Raw genomic sequence first — 23,531 nt, 5'->3', positions numbered from 1 at the left:
TATATTCGCTAGGTGTATTACGCTTCTATTAAATATACACGTGTTAAATATACACGAGAGAAGGAAACGATAGAAAAACAAGAGGTTCTATTATTCGACTTTGTTTATGAAATTCGGATGTAACACGGCAGCGCATAATCTACCCAGTAAAAGCTCGATTTTCATTTCCCCTACGTTAACGAGAGGCTGTTTTAAAAAAATAATCGCGCAATTATTAATCGTACATTAAGTGGAATTTCGTTTGATCGTTTCTCGCCAGGATGTTGGCGAGAAAACTATCGGGAGAAGACGTTTCGAATCCGATTCTCGAATTCTGAATATTCGTTCTCGAGACGATCGTTCGCAATTCCAATCTTTTCTTTCTACGTCTATCGCGATTCGATAAGTTGTGGTTTTATATTCTACAACTCGTAACGATGCGAACGGAGGGAAAACCGAAAGTATTTTCAGACAAAGGAATACATTGATAAAGTATGTCGCTATTTTTTGTTCTTGCTTGCTTGCTTTCTTTCCATAGAGAAATGTTGGAATTATCGGAATTATTTTACAAGTTGAAGGATTAGAAATATTTCATATCGAGGTGATTGTACAAACAATCGAAAGCTTAGCTTACGCCGGAGCTCGCTGTCCTGTATGTATTCATTGTCGTTCCAAAACTCTTTACAACTTCGACATTTTTTCTTTTTTTGTCTTTTCTTCGATGTAAATTTATAGATAAATATCTTGTTACCTTAGTCTGTGTAAACGTTTCATGTAAATTGATAGTAAATAATGTAATAATAATATCGTAATAATAATATAATACAATACTCCTCTAAAATTCCCGTTTATTTACACACACGTCACGCACTTTTTTTTTTTTTTTTTTGAAAAATCTAATCAAACCCGTGTAGAAAAATATCCGATGAATCGATAGAGACTCGAGATATCTGCGGCCATCGTTCACGTTTGAAAGTTTTCGACATTTCGCGGAAAAGCTCTTACACTTTGCGTCGATACATCCTTTGTAAATCTGATTTTGTTACTTTTATATATGTCGTAACTCGATTCTATCAAAGTGTTGGAATTTTTCCGCAAAGTGCGTACATTTGCACGCATTCGAAAATCTAGAAACCTTTCAAAAACCATATGTTTTTGGCCCCATCGCGTTGAAATTCTAAAAGAAAGACGAAGAAAAGGAAATGTAGGAAAAGAAAAGTTTCTCTGATCATTTTACGCGACCCATAGTCTCGGCGATTATTATTATTATTAGAGTCAGAATCAAATCCATCGATATGCAAGTATATTTCCGATTATCGGTTAAACGTGAAAGGCTATACAGGCTTGGAAAACAATATGATCGATAAATCACCCTTCGATCACGATCGCTTTATATCATTACATTTCGTTATCGTTTCTAGTTTCTAGTTACTCGCCCAATTTACTCGCCAAGAACAGCATCGCGTAGTCGTGATAAACGAAAGTTTCACCCGGGCTCTCTCGCACGGTAATTCATCGTTAATATCGGTGAATCGATAGTGATTAAAATTTTATTTATTTTATCGCCAGTTATCGATCTATCCGCGGTTTCTCGATCACCGTCGATCCGCCATGCAAACCAAGCAACTAATCGTAAGACACGAAATGTACAATCAGCCCTGGGATCAAGCGATTTGTCAAACGTTATGGCGCAACAGAAAAACTTTCATTCGGTAATTCTATCCGTTTTACGCGTGTATTCGCCCACCGTGAACGATAGCATAGGAACGGATCTGGAGGTTACTTTTGAGAGTCGATTCAGCCTACGTTGTCGTACCAGCGAGATACGGGCCTGACGATCAAACTGGATAGGCAACACCTCCAACAGTCCAAGTACATCGACTTAGTCGTTACGAACGCTATAGCGTTTTTCTCGTGGTGCTACGAGTTTCGTAGTTCTACGTGGTTCTTACTTCGTAAGTAGTAGACGAGAAGAATTCTAAAATAGGCGGTCGAACTTTGAGATCATAGGTTGCGTTTACGACAGATCTTTTCCTCGAGACGAGGTCTTTGTGCAAAATCAAAGTCTGAATTTACATGTAGTCGAAGAGTTCCGTGTTTTACAGCGTTTTCATTGACACCACTTTACAAACGAACGAACGTTTCTATCTTGTTATTAGCTCGCGTGCATCATCGACCAAGTATCTTCCACGTCACGTTCGTTCTTCCGCGCGTTCTTTCAGTTATAATGTCTGCGAACCGTGTAGCGTTAATTAGACGGGAAGAGCCTATCGTAGAATATATGCGTAAATGTACCAACCAAGGTAGTGCAGAAAGTTTGAAAACAGCATGATTCTTAAAGTATGTCCAAGTATAAGATGTTGAAACAATTCTGATCGTTTTATCCATAGATAAATCAATTGCGAATATACGGACACAGATGTGATATGATATAAAAGAGGTACATGCGATTTCAAAAATTTGATTGCGATATATGAAAACTTATTACACAGATCAGGTTCTCTTCCAACAAAATCATAGGACTATTATACGTTTATCTTAACATGTGTCTACATCGTGTTACGTATCAATCATTTTCAACTATATCGATTAATTTAATTACTAATTATTTTATACGATATCGTAAAATTAATCTTCAATTTCTTTTGCAGGAATATTCGTGCTATAGGCGCTACAGTCGTGTCACTTAACATTTTCATGGTATACCGCCACAGATGAGGAGCAATCACGGTCTACGAAAGAATTCCGTCCTCCTTGTAATTACAAACGTGGAACGTATTTCTTATCCAAAGGATCGTCGTATGTTCTCAAAGTTCATCGCCTAATTTTGAAAGTACACTGTATATCTGTACGAAAATAAATATCGTGCAATTTCTGAAATTGCACACGTTCCGTATAGAAGATAGGACCCGTTTTAGAAACCGCGACGCGCTAATTATTTTCGAGGGATTGCCCAACCAGTCGAGCGTCATGCAGATTTCTCGATACGTACAGTCAATTGATCGCATTCTCCTCTGTTTTCGCTCCTCCGCGTTTTAAGGACGTAGCCGTTTATGATCGTCGTTATTATAAAAAATAGTATCAATAGTTGTGTACGTAAAATACGAAAACACTTGGAAATACCAACAACAATGTACAGCGTACTATCCGAGACGAACCCGAACATGTTCGAATATAGTATTTATAAGTACTAACAGTGTCATTTACGCGTGACGTTCCAAATATATCAAAATAGTTGGAATAACATTTATTAATAAAATCTGAATCTTTCGAGTAAGTTCGAAACGCCGTGAACGCATGGGCGGTGCTCGAAATACAGCGGTTAATATATATGTACAATCGAAACGAACATATGCACGATCGAGAGCGTTTATCGACAATTAATCGAATAATAATGGATCCAACGATAGAGATACAGAGAGAGAAAGAGATAGAGAGATAGGGAGAGAGAGAGAGAGAGACTCCTTTTCTAGAACAGCAAGAAGTCTGTCTGTCTTTCTTTGACTGTGCGTACACGAAACGTATCTCACGAGACGGTAAAACGGTGAACAAGCTCGTTCGCTCTCCGATGAGGATATTTCTCGATGAGACGAGTAAGAATTTTCTCTCTCCGATTAGAGAGCAACGAATAAGAACGAAGGTAACGGCGGTGTATATAGTAACAATATAGCAATGATATACGTTACTTATGTATGTACAATAATATTACACGATAAGTTACATTATGTACATAAAGACAGCAGCAGATAGACGTTTAGTTCTCACGTGTACGATAAATGTATACATGTATATGTATATATACACATATGCGTACATCGTATACATAAATGCTATTTATATAAATATCATGTTCTTACAATATATGTAGATTGTTAACTTACAAGATGCTTAGAGCCGCGCTTACGTAAGTATACAGTCGCTTCTCAATTATTTATAGTTACTTCCTCGACTCGTATGTCCTTTTGTTATTTCTATATTTCTTCCTCGTTCATTTTTACAATTACTTTTTTTCTTAGCTTTTGCCACTTATCCTTCGCGCGTTTATCTCTAACGGTTTCTCTGTTTTATATTTGTTACTTTTTAAGAAACGTCACGCAAGACTCGGTCGGCGTCGCATCGGTTACGAGCCTACGATAGATATGAATAAAGTATTCCTCGTTTACAGCCGTCTGTACAATTATATTTCGCATACGTTTTCGTTACATCTAGATCCTGTCATCGCCACGTATAAAAACCTTACGAAAATAGTTGCTCTATCATAAAACCCCGCAGCTCTTCGTTTTAACACGTTACCATCTTACATCGGTATTACAAAGGATCGAGGTATAATGCTCGTCGGTAGCGTTAAAGCGCGCGTGAAATCCCATGCTGCCTTTTTTTCCATTTCCTTTGTCCTTTCCTTTCGTCGATCGTCGCGATTTCCATCTCGCTGTTATCGCGCGTATCGGATTCTTCGCTGGAGGAAAACGATCCACAGCTGATCGACGAAGATATCCTTCGACATGGAGGAAAGGATGTGCGCTACGTGAATGCCCGATAAGAGTCTCGTAGAAGAACAACGAATCGCTGCAACTCGTTAAAGGGGAACAAACGTTTGTGGAACATGGATATTAATAGTCCTAATTCTTTATCGACGGAGTATACACGAAATAATCAAATTACGAATTTCGTGTTTAAACATCGAAAATGAATAATTTTGTATTTGGTGGAAATTGAGAAGATCGCAAGTTCAGTTTAGCGCAGACTGTCGCGCGAATTGCGATGAAATGCACGACTTTTTTCAATAATAAATTTAACAAAAATAATGTACAGAAAGTAGTTGAAATAACGTGGAATTTGAATAGATAACGGGAAAATTACAATTTCATAACGACTCTTTAAACTAAGCAACTATAAGACGAATTATACGTGTTTCAACAAGTTGTTCCTCTCTGACGAGTTCGAGCGACACGTGGCTAGAAAACAAACAGGCGAAAACCACGAAGCGTTGCTGTTTTATCCAGGCTAAACTTTGTCAGTATGTTCTATGAGCACAAAGAAGAAAATGAATGTTGTACGAATGTAGGGTTGTTCGAAGCTTCGTATAGCAAAATGTTATAACAAAACTACAGAAAGGAAAGGGAACGACACTTTGCTCTTTTGAGGAAAGATATATCGAAGTGGTATTAATTGCAAGGATCAACGATTTACCGAGTAGCAATAAAATCGAAATGAACTCCATCATCAAACACAGTATCGAAATAAATCCAACTTTTTTACAGCTCGTATCAGTCAGTCGTGTATCGACAGGAACGATGAACATTTTCAAACGAAGTATTAAAATCTAGCGATACTTCTGTTACCCTTTCCTTTATATTCTATATTTTCATTACAACTTTTTAACAAAGCTTCGAACGTACATACGTATACACGTACATACGTGTTCTTCTTCTCCTACTTATACGATATAGTAACAAAGTTTGGCAGGAAACAACTACAACGCCCTGTATAATATCTCGACGTTACGGTTGGAGAGATCGAGCTCTAAAATAATACGAACACATGCTCATTGAAGATCATCCAAATCGATAGATCCTCTTTTCACCAATTTTAGTCGCGATATATCGTGATTGAAATTTAACAAAAAATGTCACTATGATGTTGAACTATTTGCCACGAGTACTTACGTAGCTTGATCTCTGAACTAACTCGCGGCAGGAGCTGCCCTCCTGGAGCGTAAAAGGTCGTTATTGTCGCCAGTGATCGCGTTAATCCGTCGCACGCGTAATCGGTCGATATTAATTCGAGACAAAACTGTAAAGTCGGGCGCTTCCGCCTTTCTCTAGGTCGGCGTAGACACACAGAGGAACGAGTAGGTGCGACTGGGTTTGGGAGTGGAATAAGCGACGAGTTGAATTGGATCACAGGAGACGGAAGGAGGCAGGCAACTTGACAATGTGGCAAAGACGAAAGCGTTGTTCATCGTTTGATCGTTCCATCGTTTCGATCGATGTAACGTTAGAACCATCGTGCGCACTCACTTTGCTGTCTGGTCGGTGTGTCGATACGCGTTAACCGGTTCTTTTAAATATTTTTCACTTCCTGCACGATGATACGCGCGACACGTGTATTTATCGGTGTACGTATGGCACCGTAAGAAGTCTCCAAAAAATAAAAAGAAAAAAAATATCAACTAGATCGTCTAACGTTCCGATAAGAAAATATATATATGTATATATATATTTATATATATATATATGTATATACGTGTATATGTATTATATTTGTGAAGTCGACCGTGCTACGAATAATAAGTACAAGTAATGTATATACGTAGTAATCTGCTGTTCTCGCATACGGAGGTAGTGTTTAATAAAAATTCTCTCTCCCTCTCTTTCTCTCTGTCTCTCTCTTTCACTTTTACATTCTGTTCCTGCCTTTCTTCTAGCTTACTTTCTCTTTCGTTTTCCCTTCTTATCTCTATCTCGATAACTCACGTATATGCTATACCAATAATGTGTAAGGTAACGTTAGGTGTTATGCAATTAGTGTCACTTAAATCGCAGCATGCAATGCACGGATAAATTTCTGTATTACGTTATCCTAAGGACCTATGAGTAAATCGTCGAGACGAGTCAACGATGCGCGCAGTTTCTTAGTTTGCTAGCGACCTGCTTCGTTCAGACAAGTACAATTACGAATGGACCACCAGTTCCAGAAGCATCGTTATAGCAAACGGTCTGTGTCGCGCTGCCAGCCGTTCTCTCGGAATTATTAATTGTATTCACACGCTAATTACGCTGGCGAGTATCGCGAGCAACTTACACCGTGTCTTGTGACGGTGTACAATGACGCATTGAACTCACGTACCTTTTACGGTAGAACCGCGTTTATTGGAACGAAATTTTAATCAGCGACTAGTCGAGTCAACTAAACTCTTATTGCCCGAACTTTTACTATTTCAACCAGAAACCGTAGATAGCGAGGCGAATCGACGTACAGTTTCCATCTTGTTAAACCGTTTGTCTTTCTTGTCTCTCGAAAGGTTCAGACAAATGGAGTTGCTAATTCTGTCCTGACCCTCTACTCGTTGCCGTCACATTTTTCGCTTGTTTCGCTCGAAGCAGACAACTCGGTCCCTTTGTTCGTGAATACCTTAAAAATCTAGAAAGGTGCTCGTAAAAAAGAAGAAAGCCTCGGAAGTATGCGAGCACCTCAACGCGATCTACGTCCTCGTTCGTCGAATCTTTTTACTCAGTTTCTTCGTCGCAAGGTAAGTCCGAAAGAATGTCTCGCATCCAGTCTGGATACCTCGAGGCAAAGAAGGGATCCGTAACAACGACGCGTGGAGATCTATTTGTAAAACCAGCGTGGTTACACGATCATGCTCGTTTTCAATGAAATTACGATGCACGTTGCGCGAGACGATAGAAAACGACAGATTCGAGAAACCGTCGTTTCCGCGTCGACAATAGGGAACTGGAACGCGTCGCGTTACATACGATCGCGATCAAAATCAAAAGATGTGTACAAAAACGAAGGAACAGAAGAAATGAGCGGACGATCGGTTTCGCGGGTTAGCAACGTGCTTCCATGGTTGGGACTCCGTAATCGGCGACTTCCGATCCGAGTGACAATCGTGACGATCACGCGTGACCCAGAATCTCGGACCGGCTCACTGTTAAGCCCGTTCCGGGCAGCCAGCCTCGGAATACATCGAATCCCTACGAAGTGTTTACTAATTTAGACGCCGGTGTGGTTGAATATGTACGAAACGTTGCTCTCCTGGTGCACCGGCGGTCCATGGAAGGTTCGCCTGGTCGATGAGTTGTTATTGTTGTTGTTCACGTAGTACGAAGATTTCCTCATGCTCGTCGACGAAGACATCATGGCCACCGTTTCGTAATACCTGATCTTGCCACAGCAGCGTCCGCTCTTGAGGATCGCGATGAAACCACGACGGTATTTCTTGTTGAAGAAAGCGTACAGGATGGGATTGATGCAGGAGTTACTGGCGCCAAGCCATTGAGCGATCGGCGTGGCGATAGGCAGGATCTCGTCCTCTCTTTCGGCAACGTCTCCGCCAAGCTTGATCACCGTGAAGATCACGTAGAGCGGCAGCCACGACAGCACGAACAGAATCACTACGACGACCAGCATCTTCACCACCTTTACTTTCGATTTCTGCTGTATCCTCTCCATCTGGGCGTCCTTCGTGTCAGAGGGGATATGCCTTCGCCATACTTTTATCCAAATCAGGATATAGCAAAGAGAGATCAAAATCGTGGGAAGAACGTAGCATAATGTTAGATTGCCGATGAGGAAGAAGAGGGTGCCGTCTTCGGGGTGCGGCCACACTTCCAGGCAGAGCCTCAGGTCTGGATCGTCGTCGTAAATCGACACCAGATCGAAGAAGAGCAACCATGGAGATGTGGTAGTGAGGGCGATGAACCAGATCACGACTATCATCATGCGAGCTCGCCTCTTTGTTATTTGGCATTTCAGGGGCCACCAGATCGCCAGGAACCTGCAGGCAGACAGATCGATGTTAGCGATTGTCCAAAATTTTTTTTGTACTCGTGTATATTTTAGGATGTTGAGAATTTATGGTTGACGATAACTCGGTTTCTGTAAATTTTCGTTAAAAATTTTGTTAATTCGGAATGTGAAACGATAATCGATACGTTTCGAGTTGTACGAGAGGACGTGCTTCAAGTTAAATTGACAATTACGTATTTTATAAATTGTAGAAATCAACATATTTTCTACGTTTCAATCGATCTAGTTGACGTGATATATCGCGAGCGACTTTCAAACTTGGTCGATCAAAACCTTAGACATTTTACAATGCGCTAGATCGGAGAAACGGTCACCTCCTCTAACACCGAATCGAGCATATTTTCCAAATCCCTGGAACAAGTTCGATAAACGAGGTTTTCCAACTAAGGAGACCCATCACACTCACAAAGAAAATGCCAAAACGAGCTGCTAGCGACGTTCTGCTGCATAACGACGTTCTAGCACGAGCGAACGTTGTCATTGTTTATCGATCACGAAGGAATCGAGATTTTAGAACGCTGGGATACACCTACGCAGACACAGAGTCGTGCTGCGGAAAACGTAACCGTTCATTTTTTATGCCTCCGTTATGGAAATCTCGATATATTCTATCGGCGATTTCGAAAGACAGTCGGTTTCGTTACGCTTGGACGAGCGCACGGCTGCTACGTAAGAATGGATACGTATAGCAATGCGCCTTTTATGCGACGCAATGGCAATTCAACATTCCTGTATCGCGGTCTATGAAACGAGTCTTGCCTAGATAAGGTGTCGTTTCTTAAGAATTTGTTAAGTAATCACGTTCGAAGTCTCTAGATCCGATAGAGAATATCATCCTAGAAATTTCATCGTTGTAGCAAGCAACTTCCTTCTCGAGATGTCTCGTACACAGTAACTCGTTACGACCTTTCGATTATCTTTCTTTTTCTATCGCTCGAAGTCGGCAAACTCCAGTCCAGTTTCCCTCGAATATACGGTAAACGGTGTCTTATCACAGCAAAGGAAGCAGTTGAACGATCAAAGAGGGTCGAAAAGACGTCTCTTCCTCGCCTCCGTTAATTGACCGGTACGTGACTCATCCTTACACGTTCCTGTCCAACTCGAATCCTTCCAACAAGGATCTAGGCACGCCCATTAGCGAATATGGCCTGTCGTCGCTTCGCAACAGACTCCGACACGAACGATTTCGATTTTCTCGGTATCGGATTTTAATGGGAGAGCTTCGCTCGGCGAACAGTCGCGTCCTTCGATTAAACGAACACAACCGTTCGTCGTTGTCCATGTTGAAGAGTCCTTCTATAAATCAACGTCCAGCTGATACCGATCTACCTGTCCGCGTTCCCATCTGCATTGTTACTTCCGAGTGGCGCGCGTCTCTCCCGTTGCATATTTATAACGCAAAAGTGCTAACCTTCGTGCCTCCGACGCCAGCCTCCGTGTATTCCGCGGAGGGGAAGACGAACGGGGGTTAGGAAGGATGAAAAAATCGTTCGATTCGCGGATACGGATTATCGGGAATGACGAAGGCTGCAGAGGCCATTGGGAGCGCACGAGTGGGAGTGAACAACGAAGACGACACAGCTTTCGGCGCGTGTATATAAAGAGTTCGATTTCCGTAGAGCTAACAGCAGTATCGACCCGCGTCCTTTTCGTGTTTGCCTACGGAAAAGCCGATAAAACGTTTAACATGTTCAAGCTGGCAAGTATATCCATTATATGTATACCCTATATGCGCTTACTTACTACATGTACGGGGTAGGTGAGTATCTGTTACGACAAACGATACCGACTTTAAACGGTTCGTGTTAAGTAATATCCGAAATCGGTGAATTTGATAGAATATGTCGTAAATTCCTACAACGTTCGTTTCTCATTTCGGTCAGATCATTACGTTGAAAGTAGGTAAATCAGTTATTTTACAGAATAATACCCGTACTCGTTATTATTTTCGAATAACGACATTTGTTTCATTTTGTAGTAGTTTGAGCGAGATACTTTACCTTTTATTTTTCATAAAAAATTTTTAATTGCATCTAGCCTCGATTTGGACGACTGCACCGGATCTCTGGTACTTTTATAAAAATACCAATTAATTTCGTTCGTTACAACACGAGTACACCAGCATGAGTAGCATTTTTACACTAACTTTCGATACACGTTACATAATCAAGCGTAACAATAATAAATTGCCAAACTTTTGTAGATAGACGATTTGAAATTGTTTCTAATACGATAAATGGCAAAATAGGCCAATCCCGATTAATATTGCCAATAAATTTATATGTTTTCAAATTTACCGTTAATTTGAATAACTTTGATTCGATGTGGTTTAAAAAATTTTGTATTAAAACTATTTATTATTCGAAAGATCGAGTAAAGTATCGAGATAAGCGATGACGAAGAAGATACGAGGAAGCAAGTGAAAGTAGATCGTTTACGGTCAGACACTGTCTCAACCGATGTACTTTATTACCGACGACAAATATTTATATCTATCACTTGTAATCTCATTTCTCTACAATTATGATAACAAATTTAATCTCAACATCGATGTTAATAATATTATCTATTTTTGGTTTAAATACTTGAGTTATATTTAAAACCGTATTTCGTTGCGGTGTACTTGACAAACTAATCAAATATCGCTGTTCTACCTAGCGTTTGTTAACGAGATCGACAATGCTATATCTTTCTCGATATGGACAGTTTTATTTACTTACTCGACTGTGCTTCACACTTTCGTCGCATGGTGAACATTAAGGATGCAAATAACGGTCGGTTTAACGAGACTACTCCTACAAATCTTCCACTAATTTGACAGTTATTAATGGAATAATCGATACATACGTGTCAGCGATGAAAACGGTAAGCTTTAAACGAGCTACGAACCATGCGAAAGAAATACTGTGTTGTCTGTATAAACTATCGATTACTATGTGTTTACAAAGCTATAAAGTGGCGCATATATACGAACATCGATTTATACATAGAATAATGGATGTTTTTTATAAAGCCTCTGTGATACTTTCGTCAAATAAATGGGCTACTAAACGAAAACACATAATTTATCGTTATTTAATTTCGTAACATGTATCGTTCCGTTTAAATTTATGAGGTATAAATAAATACTTTTGCCGCTTTTTGAATTTAGCTGTATCTGTTTCGGTCCAATGTTCGGTCCAACGAAAAGAAGCGAATACTTTAAAAATAATAATTTACTAATAATACATTGGAAATGTAAATATTCGTATGTGGCTAATAATAACTCCGAAAGGATACAAAATAACATGTTTCTCTTATCGACAGATCGTTTTGCTGGCCATGACCATCTTGGCGGTATCCGCTGTACCAGCTCCAGTGCCGCCAGTAATAGCACCCCCGCTGGTCTACTGGCATCCTTACGCGAAGGTGTTACCTCTACACACCGCGACTCTGCCTCTATCCTACGCTCATGGCTACAAATGGTACCACCCAGGATCCGTGTATCTCTACCGATGACGAAGTCAAGCCAATTTCTTCACCTGTGCGATAATCTTTACGACTAAGGATTATACACCACAAAGGCGACAATTGCGCGACGAATAACTTCTTACCGATTTGAGATGTTTAAAGTAAAAGTTTAAAGTAAAACACGCGGTAGCCGCAACGACTGCAGTAGAATCCAAAGCCATTTCCCTTTTCCGGTTAATTTCACCGTCAAACTCGTTCGTCGTCTTTTATATCGACTGTAAAATCTGCGGGATGGTTGGCAAGCGCTGCTCCACTCGAGTTCCAGCGTATCGCGAACGATGGAAACGAGAAGAGGCCGCCGATACGAGATTCGACAGCGTTGTTCGCAAGGAGATGCATGGAAAATCTAAAGGGACTAAAGGGGAGAGATTGTTCGGGATAGTCGTAAAACGGAGGAAGGATCGTCGAAGGCCAGATTCATGCGAAAGCAGGGTGGAGGCGCGTACGTCGTTTACGGGGATGCGTCGTTTATATGGCCATCTGCGTGTAACGGCGCGACGGTGCGGCGTTCGTTTCCCGCGTCTGCGACTGCAACGCGGACGCAAAGTATCTTTGCGTGTATCTTGTTTTATCGTCGGATAAGATATATATTCTGGAAGCAGGGTGAACGCTCGAGATCGTGGGTACTTTGTTCGAAACTTTACTCCGATGGAGTTGCTTCGTCCCGACAAGCTTCTTTTGGTGCGTGAAATCGGAGAAGGAACATGTTGGAGCGATTGAGGAACGAGACGAAACACGGTGAAAACTAAAACGAAACACACGAATCCCATTGTTTGTTTTTTTAAATAAAATTTTATTAAAATTCCATATGACCAAAGGGAAAGGGTCCTGGATGATGGTGCAATGATAGAGATGCGAATGTCCGAATTGCGTTGATGATCTCAGGGCGGCAAATGGTCGCCGAAAGGAAAGAGACCAGCCGATTCTGACGCGATTCTTGATCTTTGGATCGCGTCGCGGATCGTGTTACCGATCGTGTCCCGAAAAAAGCTGGACATCGTCTCGATGATCAGGAGATGACCAGGAATGAAACAATTGATTTACTAGTTTTCCCGATTGTGGCTGTTCTTCTCGCTCCATCCTCGAGCTATGATCTATCTTTCCCTTCGTGCTTTTTTCCTTCAATTTCGCTGCTTCGTTTTTTTTTTTGCCTGGTTTGGAGGTGGGGACGATTTACGAGGGATTAGAAAGGTGTGTGTATGTGTGTGTATGTGTTTTCTAGGGGGGCTGTCTCGTCGTGACTTGGTGGTAGTAAGATAGAATCAGTTGTCATCTAATGCAAGCCGTGCGCAGAAAGGAGGGGCAGGGGTGCGGCGGTCAGCACGGACTTGGTAACGATGGGAGCGGTGCGGACGATGGGGGCAACAGGCTGGGCGATCACGTGGGCAGCTGGTGCCAGAGCAGCGTGCGAGACGACCAAGGGAGCCGTAATTGGGCCGGTTGCGTGTTCAGCGATGATGCCAGTGAGACCACCAGGGGCGGCGGTAGCGACAGCCAGGACGGCGGCGAGAACAGCCTGTGGGAAAACAGCACGTGCGATTCTTAGTTTACCCCTGGCTCTTCTCTTACCAACCCAACCCCTTAGATCCTCGATCTACGTTCTTCTACCGGCTTCTTATCTTCGTTAATAGTCGTAGCACAGTGCAGTCGTGTATCTAATTCGAGCGTTAATCTTTCAGCGATTATGGTCTTACGTGGAAACAAAGAGAACGCTTTAATCGCGTTAAGTCGTGCTCGAGACCCGCATTTGTTTACCGGTGTCCTTGGAACCGCCGGCGTGAAAGATACAAGGAAAAGGCTAAAGTAAAAATGAAAAAGTAAATTGTTTCGAACGATCGGTGGTTCTTCCGACGGTGATAATCATGGCCCAGAGAAAAAGATTCTTGGACGATCGGAGACTCGCAGAATGAATTGACCGATATAGATTTTGTTTAGTAGTTTGATACTCTGTAGCAGTTCGATATGCTAGTTTGAAAGCGGTATGATTAAAAAAAGAATAAGCGAAATATCCAACGGCGATTAACGCTATTTCGGGGATGATAGAATTAGTACGCGTCTGTTGATCGTAGAATCTCACGAAAGACCGGCTGCTTGATCAAATCCATACGGCTGGTCCGCGATGACCTTATTCTACTTCTTCTCAAGCATGTTAAGCTTTTATGCAAAATCTGCACGATGTCCGTAATAACGTCGACACTATCGCGTTAGATTATATCAACCAACGATTAAAGAAAAATTTCACAAATCGATCTGATCGAAATGTACGAAAACTTACTGAAAATTTAGGTTACGTACGAATCAATATCGGTCTTCAAACTTATATTTCTATAACACCGTCTATAACACCGCCTTGCTCGAAAAAATCGCATGGAAACGTGCAGATCGGAATAAAACGACGTAAAGCAAGTGTCGTGGACGAGCGGCACGCGAGCAGGCGAGTACGCGAGATCGGTTTCGAGCCGGGGAAAAAGCGAGAGCGCGGTGTCCGTGGTGCGGGTCGCATTCCATTTTGTCCGACTGCGTTCGCGACTGGAGTTGGCCAACAATGTGCATGCTTCAGTGGTTTCGCTCGTTCGCGTAGATTTTTGTGACCGGACGGAAACGCTGGTGTCCGTCCGAGTGAACGTACAACCACACCGATGTATGTGCTCGGAAAGGTCACGGCGCGATACTTGACGCGTTTGCCGCGGGAATCGAATGCTTTATCGATCAAAGAAGATCAGAGTGAACGGAGGAATTTTCCTCGCCGCGACGTTCCACGGTGATTCGATCGAACGATTAGCCAGTCCTCCGTATGAATGTGCTCGCGAATGCGGTTAATATGCAAATTAGCCGAGGAGGCCAGCCTCACCGACGAGAAATTCGGTTTTGCGTTTAGAAAAATAGGGAGAAGCTGTAGAGGTATCTCGAGAATCTAAAAATTTTCCAAAAAGAATTTCGAATAGAACGATTTTGCTGGACGTTGAACGAGAAATGTAAAGGACGTTTGAAAGTTGTCTTACGAATTCATAATGCGAATACGAATGCATAATTATGCTATATTATAGGTAGGATTATGTACTATACGCATTTGAGAAAATATTAGTGTTTCGTCCACCAGTTACTAGCTAAGGTATCTATCAAAACGGGTGAAACTGGTATAATTTAGCCCCCTTGTAATACTTTTGGTTAAAAAGACTAGAAAATTTATACAATTTTCTAATCGGTATGCCTGTCTCGAATACGTCAAAAATTCCAAGATCGAAGAAATAACCAAAGGGTGAACGAAAGCCGTAGCTTATTCGTACATGGTCTATTAAAACTAACTTGAAACCAAATGAAACTTAATATCTATCGCTGCTAAATTATATATAGCCGTTTTGTCTTGAATGGCTCACGTATGCGGTATATCTATCTGTTCCAAGTGAAATCGTGCTGGTTAGAACCGTTTCGTTGCTCGATTTCGCCCACCCACGTAACATCGACAAAGTAAAACTCTATTTATTTAATCTAGTATAGCGATGGAAATAAGTAATATAAAATATGATATTCTTCTTACCAACTTGAACATGTTGATTGGGTTGTGGGTTGCTTGTTTACTTCTCGAAAGTAGGTAAGCTTATGCTGGATGTACCGGGCGGCGGTCCTTTTATACAAAAGTCGGTTTTAAAAAATCGCTATAAATTTGATCACGTGGCCCTCCATTCGACTGTCTGACGTTATTCATCGGCGTGTTGAGTCAGCCGATCTAAGAACGGAGGTGGGGTGCCGTTTAGCCAATCCACGTTCGGTATCGGCTCTAAACAATGCGAATCTGGCCAATCACGCGCTTTCAACCCCTCGCGATCGGTTCTTGGGAATTGGGTTAAGACATTTCGCGTGGAAACAGTTTCGTTGTCTGTGTAAACGATACGAAGGTGTGGGTCACCCGCACAGACCCTGGTTAGGTCGGGGTAAGTGCAACAACACTAGCTGAAAACATAAAGCCGCACGCTCTAAACGCGGACTGATTTCGTGAAAAAAATCCAGTCAAGGTCTTCTTCGGCCTCTTTGCGCCGCTCTATAGGCGCCAAACACATCCTTGGAGAGGAATCCTTCGAGTTTCTTCGGGATCGAGAATCGTTGCGAAGCTTAGGGTACCGATCGGATGTTACACATATGCATAAATTAACACCTGTCGTAAGATTTTTACGTTTTCACCTTTCGATCAATAGACGGTTGACTCTAAATAATTTTTGCTAACGTTTATGCGGAGCTCGGTATATGTTTCCTATAGGGTGTCTTAAAATTAGTGATCAGCTGTGCCGTGAAAGGATTAGCATTAGTGTCTATACTTTTAGAAAATAATTTAGTGACACGAGTTCTATGTGTAGAAAAAAAGAAATAGAATTCGCGAGGAACGAATTTAAGACGGATGTCGCTAATCTTTTTTCGAAAGATGCCTATCGTTATAGATTATAGATCTCGTACAAAAACCAATAGCAAACCAAATATCCAAGGAAGTGGATAATATAAAAATTAGCTGAAAGCACTGGGTGTAATACAGAAAACGATACTACAGCGACAGCTTCCACTGATCCACTTTCGTTTTATTCTATGGTCCATTATCAATCATACGAAAGAATAAATTTGCTATGAATTAAGGAGAGATTCACGCGGAAAATATCAAATCTACGTTATCGATTGTCATGCATGATCGCGATACTCATGGAACTTTCTTATACCGATTTAAATTCGGTAAACGTGATATAAAAATTGTCGGAATCGTGAATTCCATATTTAAGGAAGATTCGAAGCAGCTTCTGCTCTCCATGTCGCGTTATCGCAATATTAAATAAGGCTAGAAATACGCAAGGAAAATCTGACACGGCGTTGCAATCTGTCTAATACGATTAGCCTTTCTCAATTATGAAATGTAGAGATATAAGCTTTCGATATTATTACGTGGTTCGAAAATTAGATACCGTTACAAATCGGCATGTTACACTTTAAATTTGTCGAAGGTGAGTGGAGAAAAACTGAGGTTTCAATTTTTTTGTGCCTGAGATTCGGGATACGAGTTGTTTAATTATCAGACCGTCCACTGAAAAAACCGATCTTTCACGGTCATTTATTACCGTGAAGTCATTTAATTCGTAATATGACGTAAATTCTACTTCACACCCATTACTTCATACAAGGTCTAATGTCGACTAAAGGAAAGTATTTCCGATCAAAAGGAGTCGCACCTAAGAGTACGTTCCAATTTCCACCTTATTTTTGTTAGATTTAATAGGAGTAGAGCCTTGCTTCGTTATACTAGAAAAGTGTTTCAAATTGATGGACCATCGGCGGAATCGCGCCAACTGGCATCGTCTTTTGTTACGCGACGAATCACTGCCAGTTCTCGATCTTCGATCGCTTGGTGATGTAATCGCGTGTAATCAAGAGCGGGTTATTCGTTCTCTTTATTATGCGTGAAAGACCAGAGTCTCTGGACGTGTAACAAGTGTGGCGGGTGTCGTGTGTCAACCACGCGGAAGTCTGTGTTCGAAATATGATTGACTTACGGTGAAATGGCCGGTTTACTGATAAAATGGAACAAGAGCTGGGTTGCTTATCGATATCAAATGTGAAATTCGATACCGCTTAAAGGCATCCCGACGTCTATCCTATCTTCCAGACTATGTAGATTATAATATTATTAAATTCTATCACCATAACGAGTATTACGTAATACATTTTTGTAACTTAAACGCGTTCGATTCATTTTTGCACGTTTAAATTTTTCCTGAATGCATAAACAATAAACATCCGTTAATCTGTCACTACGATTCAACGAAGCAGCCAGTAATAAGGCAGCAATAAGGCAACCTTGTCTGTACAAACAGCGCAGTACTTGTATATACGTAGATAATTTCTATTTCTAGTATTTTTGTTCAGCGTTCGGTGTATTTTATATTTTAAATTCTCGAATATTAAGCCGATCGAAGCGATTTTTATAGATCTTCAAGATCTTGAAAGTAGAAAGGATAGGAAGCGGTAACAGTCGTATGCGATGCTTATAGAAATTTGTATAAGTTACAGATACTTTATAGGTTACTGTAGAATAAATTGAAAGTAAAACATGCTATACAGTTTGCCGTAGTGTATTTTTAGATGCAACAAGATGAAGAACCTTTCATAAATCTTCGATTCTTTCCTTTCTTTCTCGAGTAAGTAACGTATCTCTTTGGTACGAGCAACGATTACATTATAGCGTAGCAACGTGTCTTACGTAACCTAGTCGCAGCATTGAAAAGACAAAGGGAGTGTTCCAAATCTATCTTAACCCCGCCGTCTATATCAAGCTGTAATAATATCGTTTGAAATTGCTCGAGACGTGAATTTGTGGGCATAGAAGGAGGAAGTCCACGATGGATTCGTGTTAGTGGATTTACACAGGTCGATAGGTCAGCTGCAGCTTCTGTCGAAGATGTTCGCGCGGATATGAGAACAAGACTGGAAGATGTATGTATTTTCGTAGTTGGCAGTTCGTTCTATAGACAGAACAGCAGCAAGAAGCAAGAAAAAGAGGGCGAACGAAGGTAGGGAGAGTAATGCGTCGCTGCCCGAGGGTTGATCGAAGGCTAAGACAATTCCGAGTCACCGATGCTCCCTTTTGCCAGGCAATTTCAGTAAGATCGATCGCTTCCGAGGATCGTGTAAAACTATTTCGTGATACCAGTCAAGTCGTCTGACGTGAAATTGATAGAAAATCATTTATCGGGCATTTCACTGGATCTCCAGTCATTTCTTCCCTTGGTATTCGACGTATTCTTAATCGAATTTAAATTTCTTCTTTTTTTGTGTCTCGTTTATCGCAATTCTTCTTTTCCTTTAATTGGCCATTCGTTATCGTAATAATCATAATAGGTTATTAGCGACTCGTATAAGATCGTCGGTCGAGTTTCGTAATGTTTAGAGTGGTTGATTTTAAAAATTCGAGTAACTGTAATGCCTGATTTGAATTCTTTAAACTATCCCTTATAGACAAAGAACTATAATACATGTATATATCACATATAATATCAAAGTACGATCTACCAGCTGGAAATTTTGATAGTTAACTCGCTTAAACTATTCAATTAAAAAAGAACAAAGTCGATATCTCTAAGGGAGTAGTTCGTGACGCTTTAAGCCGGCTTAGAACGAGCGACGTTGCAAGAACAGAGATACGTTCTTTCGTCTTACAAAGGAAGAATACATTCTACATATGTATTTTTTCGTTCTTCTAATTCGCCGCCGCTGCGGCGTTTCTCGTCCGCGTCGCGTCTTGTTTGGATCACTTTGTATATCAAAGCTTTCCCGAACATTTCCCGATGATCGCGACAAACAAACGAGCGCCAAAGAAACTCAACCAGACAACGACTTCCTTCATCAATTGCGTGCATGAGTTAAGCAATTGAATCGCAAAGTGCGTTCACCAAACGATGCCATCCGCATTGCCCTCTTCACCGTATCTAACATCTTGCGAAAAAAAAAAGTGAAACTCGTCCAGGTTATTGGCTTCGGTTAAGCGTATATTATCTTTATTGCAACACTACGAGACTTATATCGGTTTGAATATCGTTAGTACAAAATGGCTGCTTCGAAACACGGCTCACACTTTCTTCCTTCGCTTTGCTTCGAAAAATTTCGCTCAGCGTGCTTCGCGTTTTCAAAGAAAGGAAAATTTAAACGTCGCCGAGAGACGACACGAAACCGTTGGCAAGGTTCGCGAACGTCACCAGAATTCGCGAACGATGCCAAACGTTTCGTTTTAGATGTAAAGAGGAGGCCTCGAGCGTCTAAAAAAAAAAAAAAAAATTCTATTCGCGAGACGCCTGGCGTTCCTTTTGTCTATCTCCTTGCTGCTGGCAACAGGCCATTCGGATCGTGGAGAACGATAAAGGCACCGAGGTAAGAGTCGTCGATCGATTTTATTCAATTATGGATGAAGTTTGCAGGATTACAGAAAATATTTATAATAAATAATAAATTGATCGGAAATTCTTTACTTCGCTTTACCTTTATAATATCTCAGATGTAGATATCGACAGATAAAGAATAAAATTATTTAGTCTCTATCGTTATTAATATTATCAATACTATTTGCTATTAACTATACTGACTAATTATAACCGATTGAAGATTTTTCATATGATAAACGTCATGCGTAGGTAATTTATCGGATGATCAAGTAATTGAGGATCGTAGTTGGCGAGATTATGTAAAGATCGAGTAAAAGAGTCTCGCTTTATTCTTCTTATCGATGTGTGTATGGGAATAATTTTGTAATATACGTATCATGGAAATCTTTCTCTCCCTAGAGCTAGATCCTGTTCGTCGATTAATATTAATATTCTGTCATATGTTTCGTATACTTCTTCTTTTACATTTGCTATTATTTCATTACTTGGGCAACCTATTTTTTTATCACTTTTTTCATATCTGCATCTCGGTAATCGTTTTTTCCTGGTAAAAGTACTGGGTGTGCCGTAAAGTTCCATCGTTTCTTCGAATTATGTTTACGAGATACGGCTCTCGACTTTGTCTGAAAGCTTCGGTTTGAATTCTCATTCGACCTGATTTTTCTGTACAAGAGAAATGTAAAAGAATCTGTGTCATTACCCTATTCCTAAAAGTTTGATTCGACAGTAAACATATGAGTGGATAAGACGCATTTACGACACGTTGGATCTTTTACAAAGGCTAAAAGGAAATAACGTTACCGTTACAGCAGAAAACTTCTTTCTACTCTTCTGATTATCTTCTAACGTCAAAACGTAAAATTATTAAACCACCGAATGAAAATATCTTAATTTTCTGATTGGAATGCCGCTTTTCGGGAATTTCTGAACTGTATCATCGATTATTTTTACAACGGTGTCAAATAAAATTTGTTCGGTGGATTAAAAAGCTTATGAAATGGTAGAATAGGATTATAAAAAGCAATGGATTCGTACAAGAAATTAAATAAAAGAAATTTATGTTCTCATTCTGGAAATAAACGTTACATTTTCACCAATCCGATAATATCTTAATGTCTATAAAATGTTGGTCCGAATTTTTCGTTTTTATAGACTCAAGGTTTCGCTTTCTTAAGAAATAACGAGTGGCCATTCGGTACTATATTTCTCGTCATACATTCTTATTACGATGTTAATGGAAACACCGATTACGAGCAGCTAGAATGTCATAATAACTAGGAGGTACGCGGCCGAACATACGCGTAACCTCCCGTAATCCAACCTATAATTGTTACACATGACTACGTAAATGAGAAATAAATATGTCAGGGAAGAATATGCGTTAATGACGTCTGCGATTTCTCAACATACATGCGACAATGCCATATATTCGTTCTCTATCTTGTTTTCTTTTCTAGCTGCAAGGTGTCTCGATAACAAGGCGTTTCGCACGATCGAAACCGATGATTATTTAGTTTTTCTTCTCGCGAAGAAAGAAGACATAATCGGATGTTAGAAACGAGGGACTGGAATGAGCAATCCTTCGTTGAAACTAGTTGCTTGCCATTAAACGCATAGTTCATATTTTATATTCATACGAATTAATATTTCGTAGATGAGTTACATAGATTTCAGAACTTCCAACGGTGTTCAAGCGAGTTGCCATTAAACGCATAGTTCATATTTTATATTCATACGAATTAATATTTCGTAGATAAGTTACATAGATTTCAGAACTTCCAACGGTGTTCGAGCGAGTTGCCATTAAAACGACATTATTATATTAAGATCACGTTATTAAGACACGCGAATCCGATTTCCAGGAAATTTCGAGAAGCACTTTGTTCTTCATTTCGGATAAAAACATCCTCCTTTTTTTTATGCTATCTCTTAGCGGTTCGAGTAGCTAACAATAAGGGTTGGTCAGTAGTTGCTTCTGATTTATTACGATAGAAAGAGGGGCAGAAAAACGAATGGGAGTTATTCTATTAATTTATCGCAGTTTGTTGTGCCGACGCGGAACCAATAGACTTTGGATACTTCCATTTCGAAGATGAAATATGGATGAGAAATTTTATCGCTCTGACCGTCGCTGAACACAATGTATTCCCGTACTTCGTAAAAGCGTTGTCAGTCGAAAGGTTTTGAGAAAAGCACTATCAACGAAACAGTGTTCTATATCTTTCGATCTGCTTACTTTTTGAAGAGAAAGAGAGAGAAAAAAGAAAGAGGAAAATGTATGAATTAATTTCAAAGGAAACTATTTTTTACGCGAAAGAGAATCTATGAATGTTCGAGGATAAAATGGGAAGATTAAAACGACTTTTACAGTAACCATGCGTTGTATATCGAATGTCAGGCGAGCGTCGGCGAACATGGATGAAATCATTCTTTGAAAAGTTCAATGTACATGTAGTACATACCTGTCCAAGGAAACCGCAACAAGGCTGTAGACAGAGGCCGCCACGGAAACGCCTTGTATATAAGCGACGGCTTTACACATGAACCATCCCAGGAACCATGCTGAAACACAAGTTCACCGTTTATCGTTCGAAGTCAGACGATCGAGTAAAACTGCACTTTTCGTCGAAAATGACTTCCGTTCTTTTTGGAGAGAAAAGGAAAGAAAGCAAAGAGAAATGTGCGTCGCAAAGTTGTTCTTTCTGATAAAAGTGTGAATGGACATTGTAAAACTTTAAAATAATCATAATTTGTCGTTTGAAAGTTTTCAGATACAGGAAAGAATTCCTCGATTTTCAGTAACAATTTCTCTGTATATTAACCCTAGTTGAAATTATTCCAACTTTTCGAAAACGAATGATATATTTCGCTTTCAAAAGCATAGGATGCCTTCCTAATAGTCTTACTCTTGAAACAATATACCTCGTCTTATTCTTTCGTGGAGTAATTTTGCATCTTCGCGTGATTTTGCGAAATATCGTTCTCAAAGTGGAAACACGTTTCAAAGTCTGCAGTGATTTACATGGATGTGCCGTTTGATGTTAATTGTCCGGGAAAACTGGTTTCAAAAACGTAAATGCAGAGCGGTTAAAACACTTGCATAATAACGAACAGTAGATATGCACTTACGTATGTATCCGCGTGTTGGATACAGCGCAATGTCGTATAGTAATTGCATGTCGTTTTAAAGCTTCTCGCAATTCCTTCTTATTTCGTTATCATGGCGGCAAAAACAGATTACTTTCGTTCTTGTAACTTTCTTATGAAATTTTTTTTTTCGTCACGCAAACTCTGCTCGCTCGCGAAGGAATCTAATTAAGAATTCTACTATCGGACGCCGCGTCGTTCTGATGGGTTTTAATTAACAGTTGTTTCCATAATTTCATCCTTTACAACAATTATCGCAATAAACTGTATAAAAGGTTTTCTTCTGGAAGTCGTTTTCTTTGCGCGTGTTCTGCGTAATTAACTAATTGACAGAAAATTCATATTAAAATTAAAAGATGGTGTAGCGGGTTCGTTAAAAAGTTTATGCGTATATTATAAAGAGTGTTTAACGCGGATCAAGCCAAAGCTTCAAAAGGATAGAAGATA

The 23,531-nt window shown here is 40.3% G+C and overlaps 2 protein-coding genes across 2 annotated transcripts in view; both read right to left on the bottom strand.

Annotated features, from left to right (window-relative positions):
- Positions 1–1,788: 1,788 nt before the first annotated feature.
- The window catches only part of LOC126870486 (neuropeptide SIFamide receptor-like), a 60,350-nt gene continuing 38,607 nt past the window's right edge, over positions 1,789–23,531 (bottom strand). Inside the window, exons 2-3 of the mRNA XM_050628262.1 lie at positions 22,400–22,499; positions 1,789–8,485 (exon numbers count right to left, since the gene is read on the bottom strand). Coding sequence (XP_050484219.1) covers positions 7,702–8,485; positions 22,400–22,499 — 884 coding nt within the window. The 3' untranslated portion in view covers positions 1,789–7,701. The remainder of the gene's footprint in view (positions 8,486–22,399; positions 22,500–23,531) is intronic.
- Positions 12,797–15,645, bottom strand: LOC126870496 (uncharacterized). Its single transcript, XM_050628276.1, has 2 exons — positions 15,566–15,645; positions 12,797–13,543 (listed from the first exon to the last, which is right to left on the bottom strand). Exons 1-2 carry the CDS (start codon positions 15,575–15,577, stop codon positions 13,301–13,303), a joined length of 255 nt encoding a protein of 84 aa, XP_050484233.1. The 5' UTR covers positions 15,578–15,645; the 3' UTR covers positions 12,797–13,300.

Source organism: Bombus huntii, chromosome 10, assembly GCF_024542735.1.
Source record: "Bombus huntii isolate Logan2020A chromosome 10, iyBomHunt1.1, whole genome shotgun sequence".
NCBI lineage: Eukaryota > Metazoa > Arthropoda > Insecta > Hymenoptera > Apidae > Bombus > Bombus huntii.
This window is presented reverse-complemented; position numbering and strand designations above follow the sequence as displayed.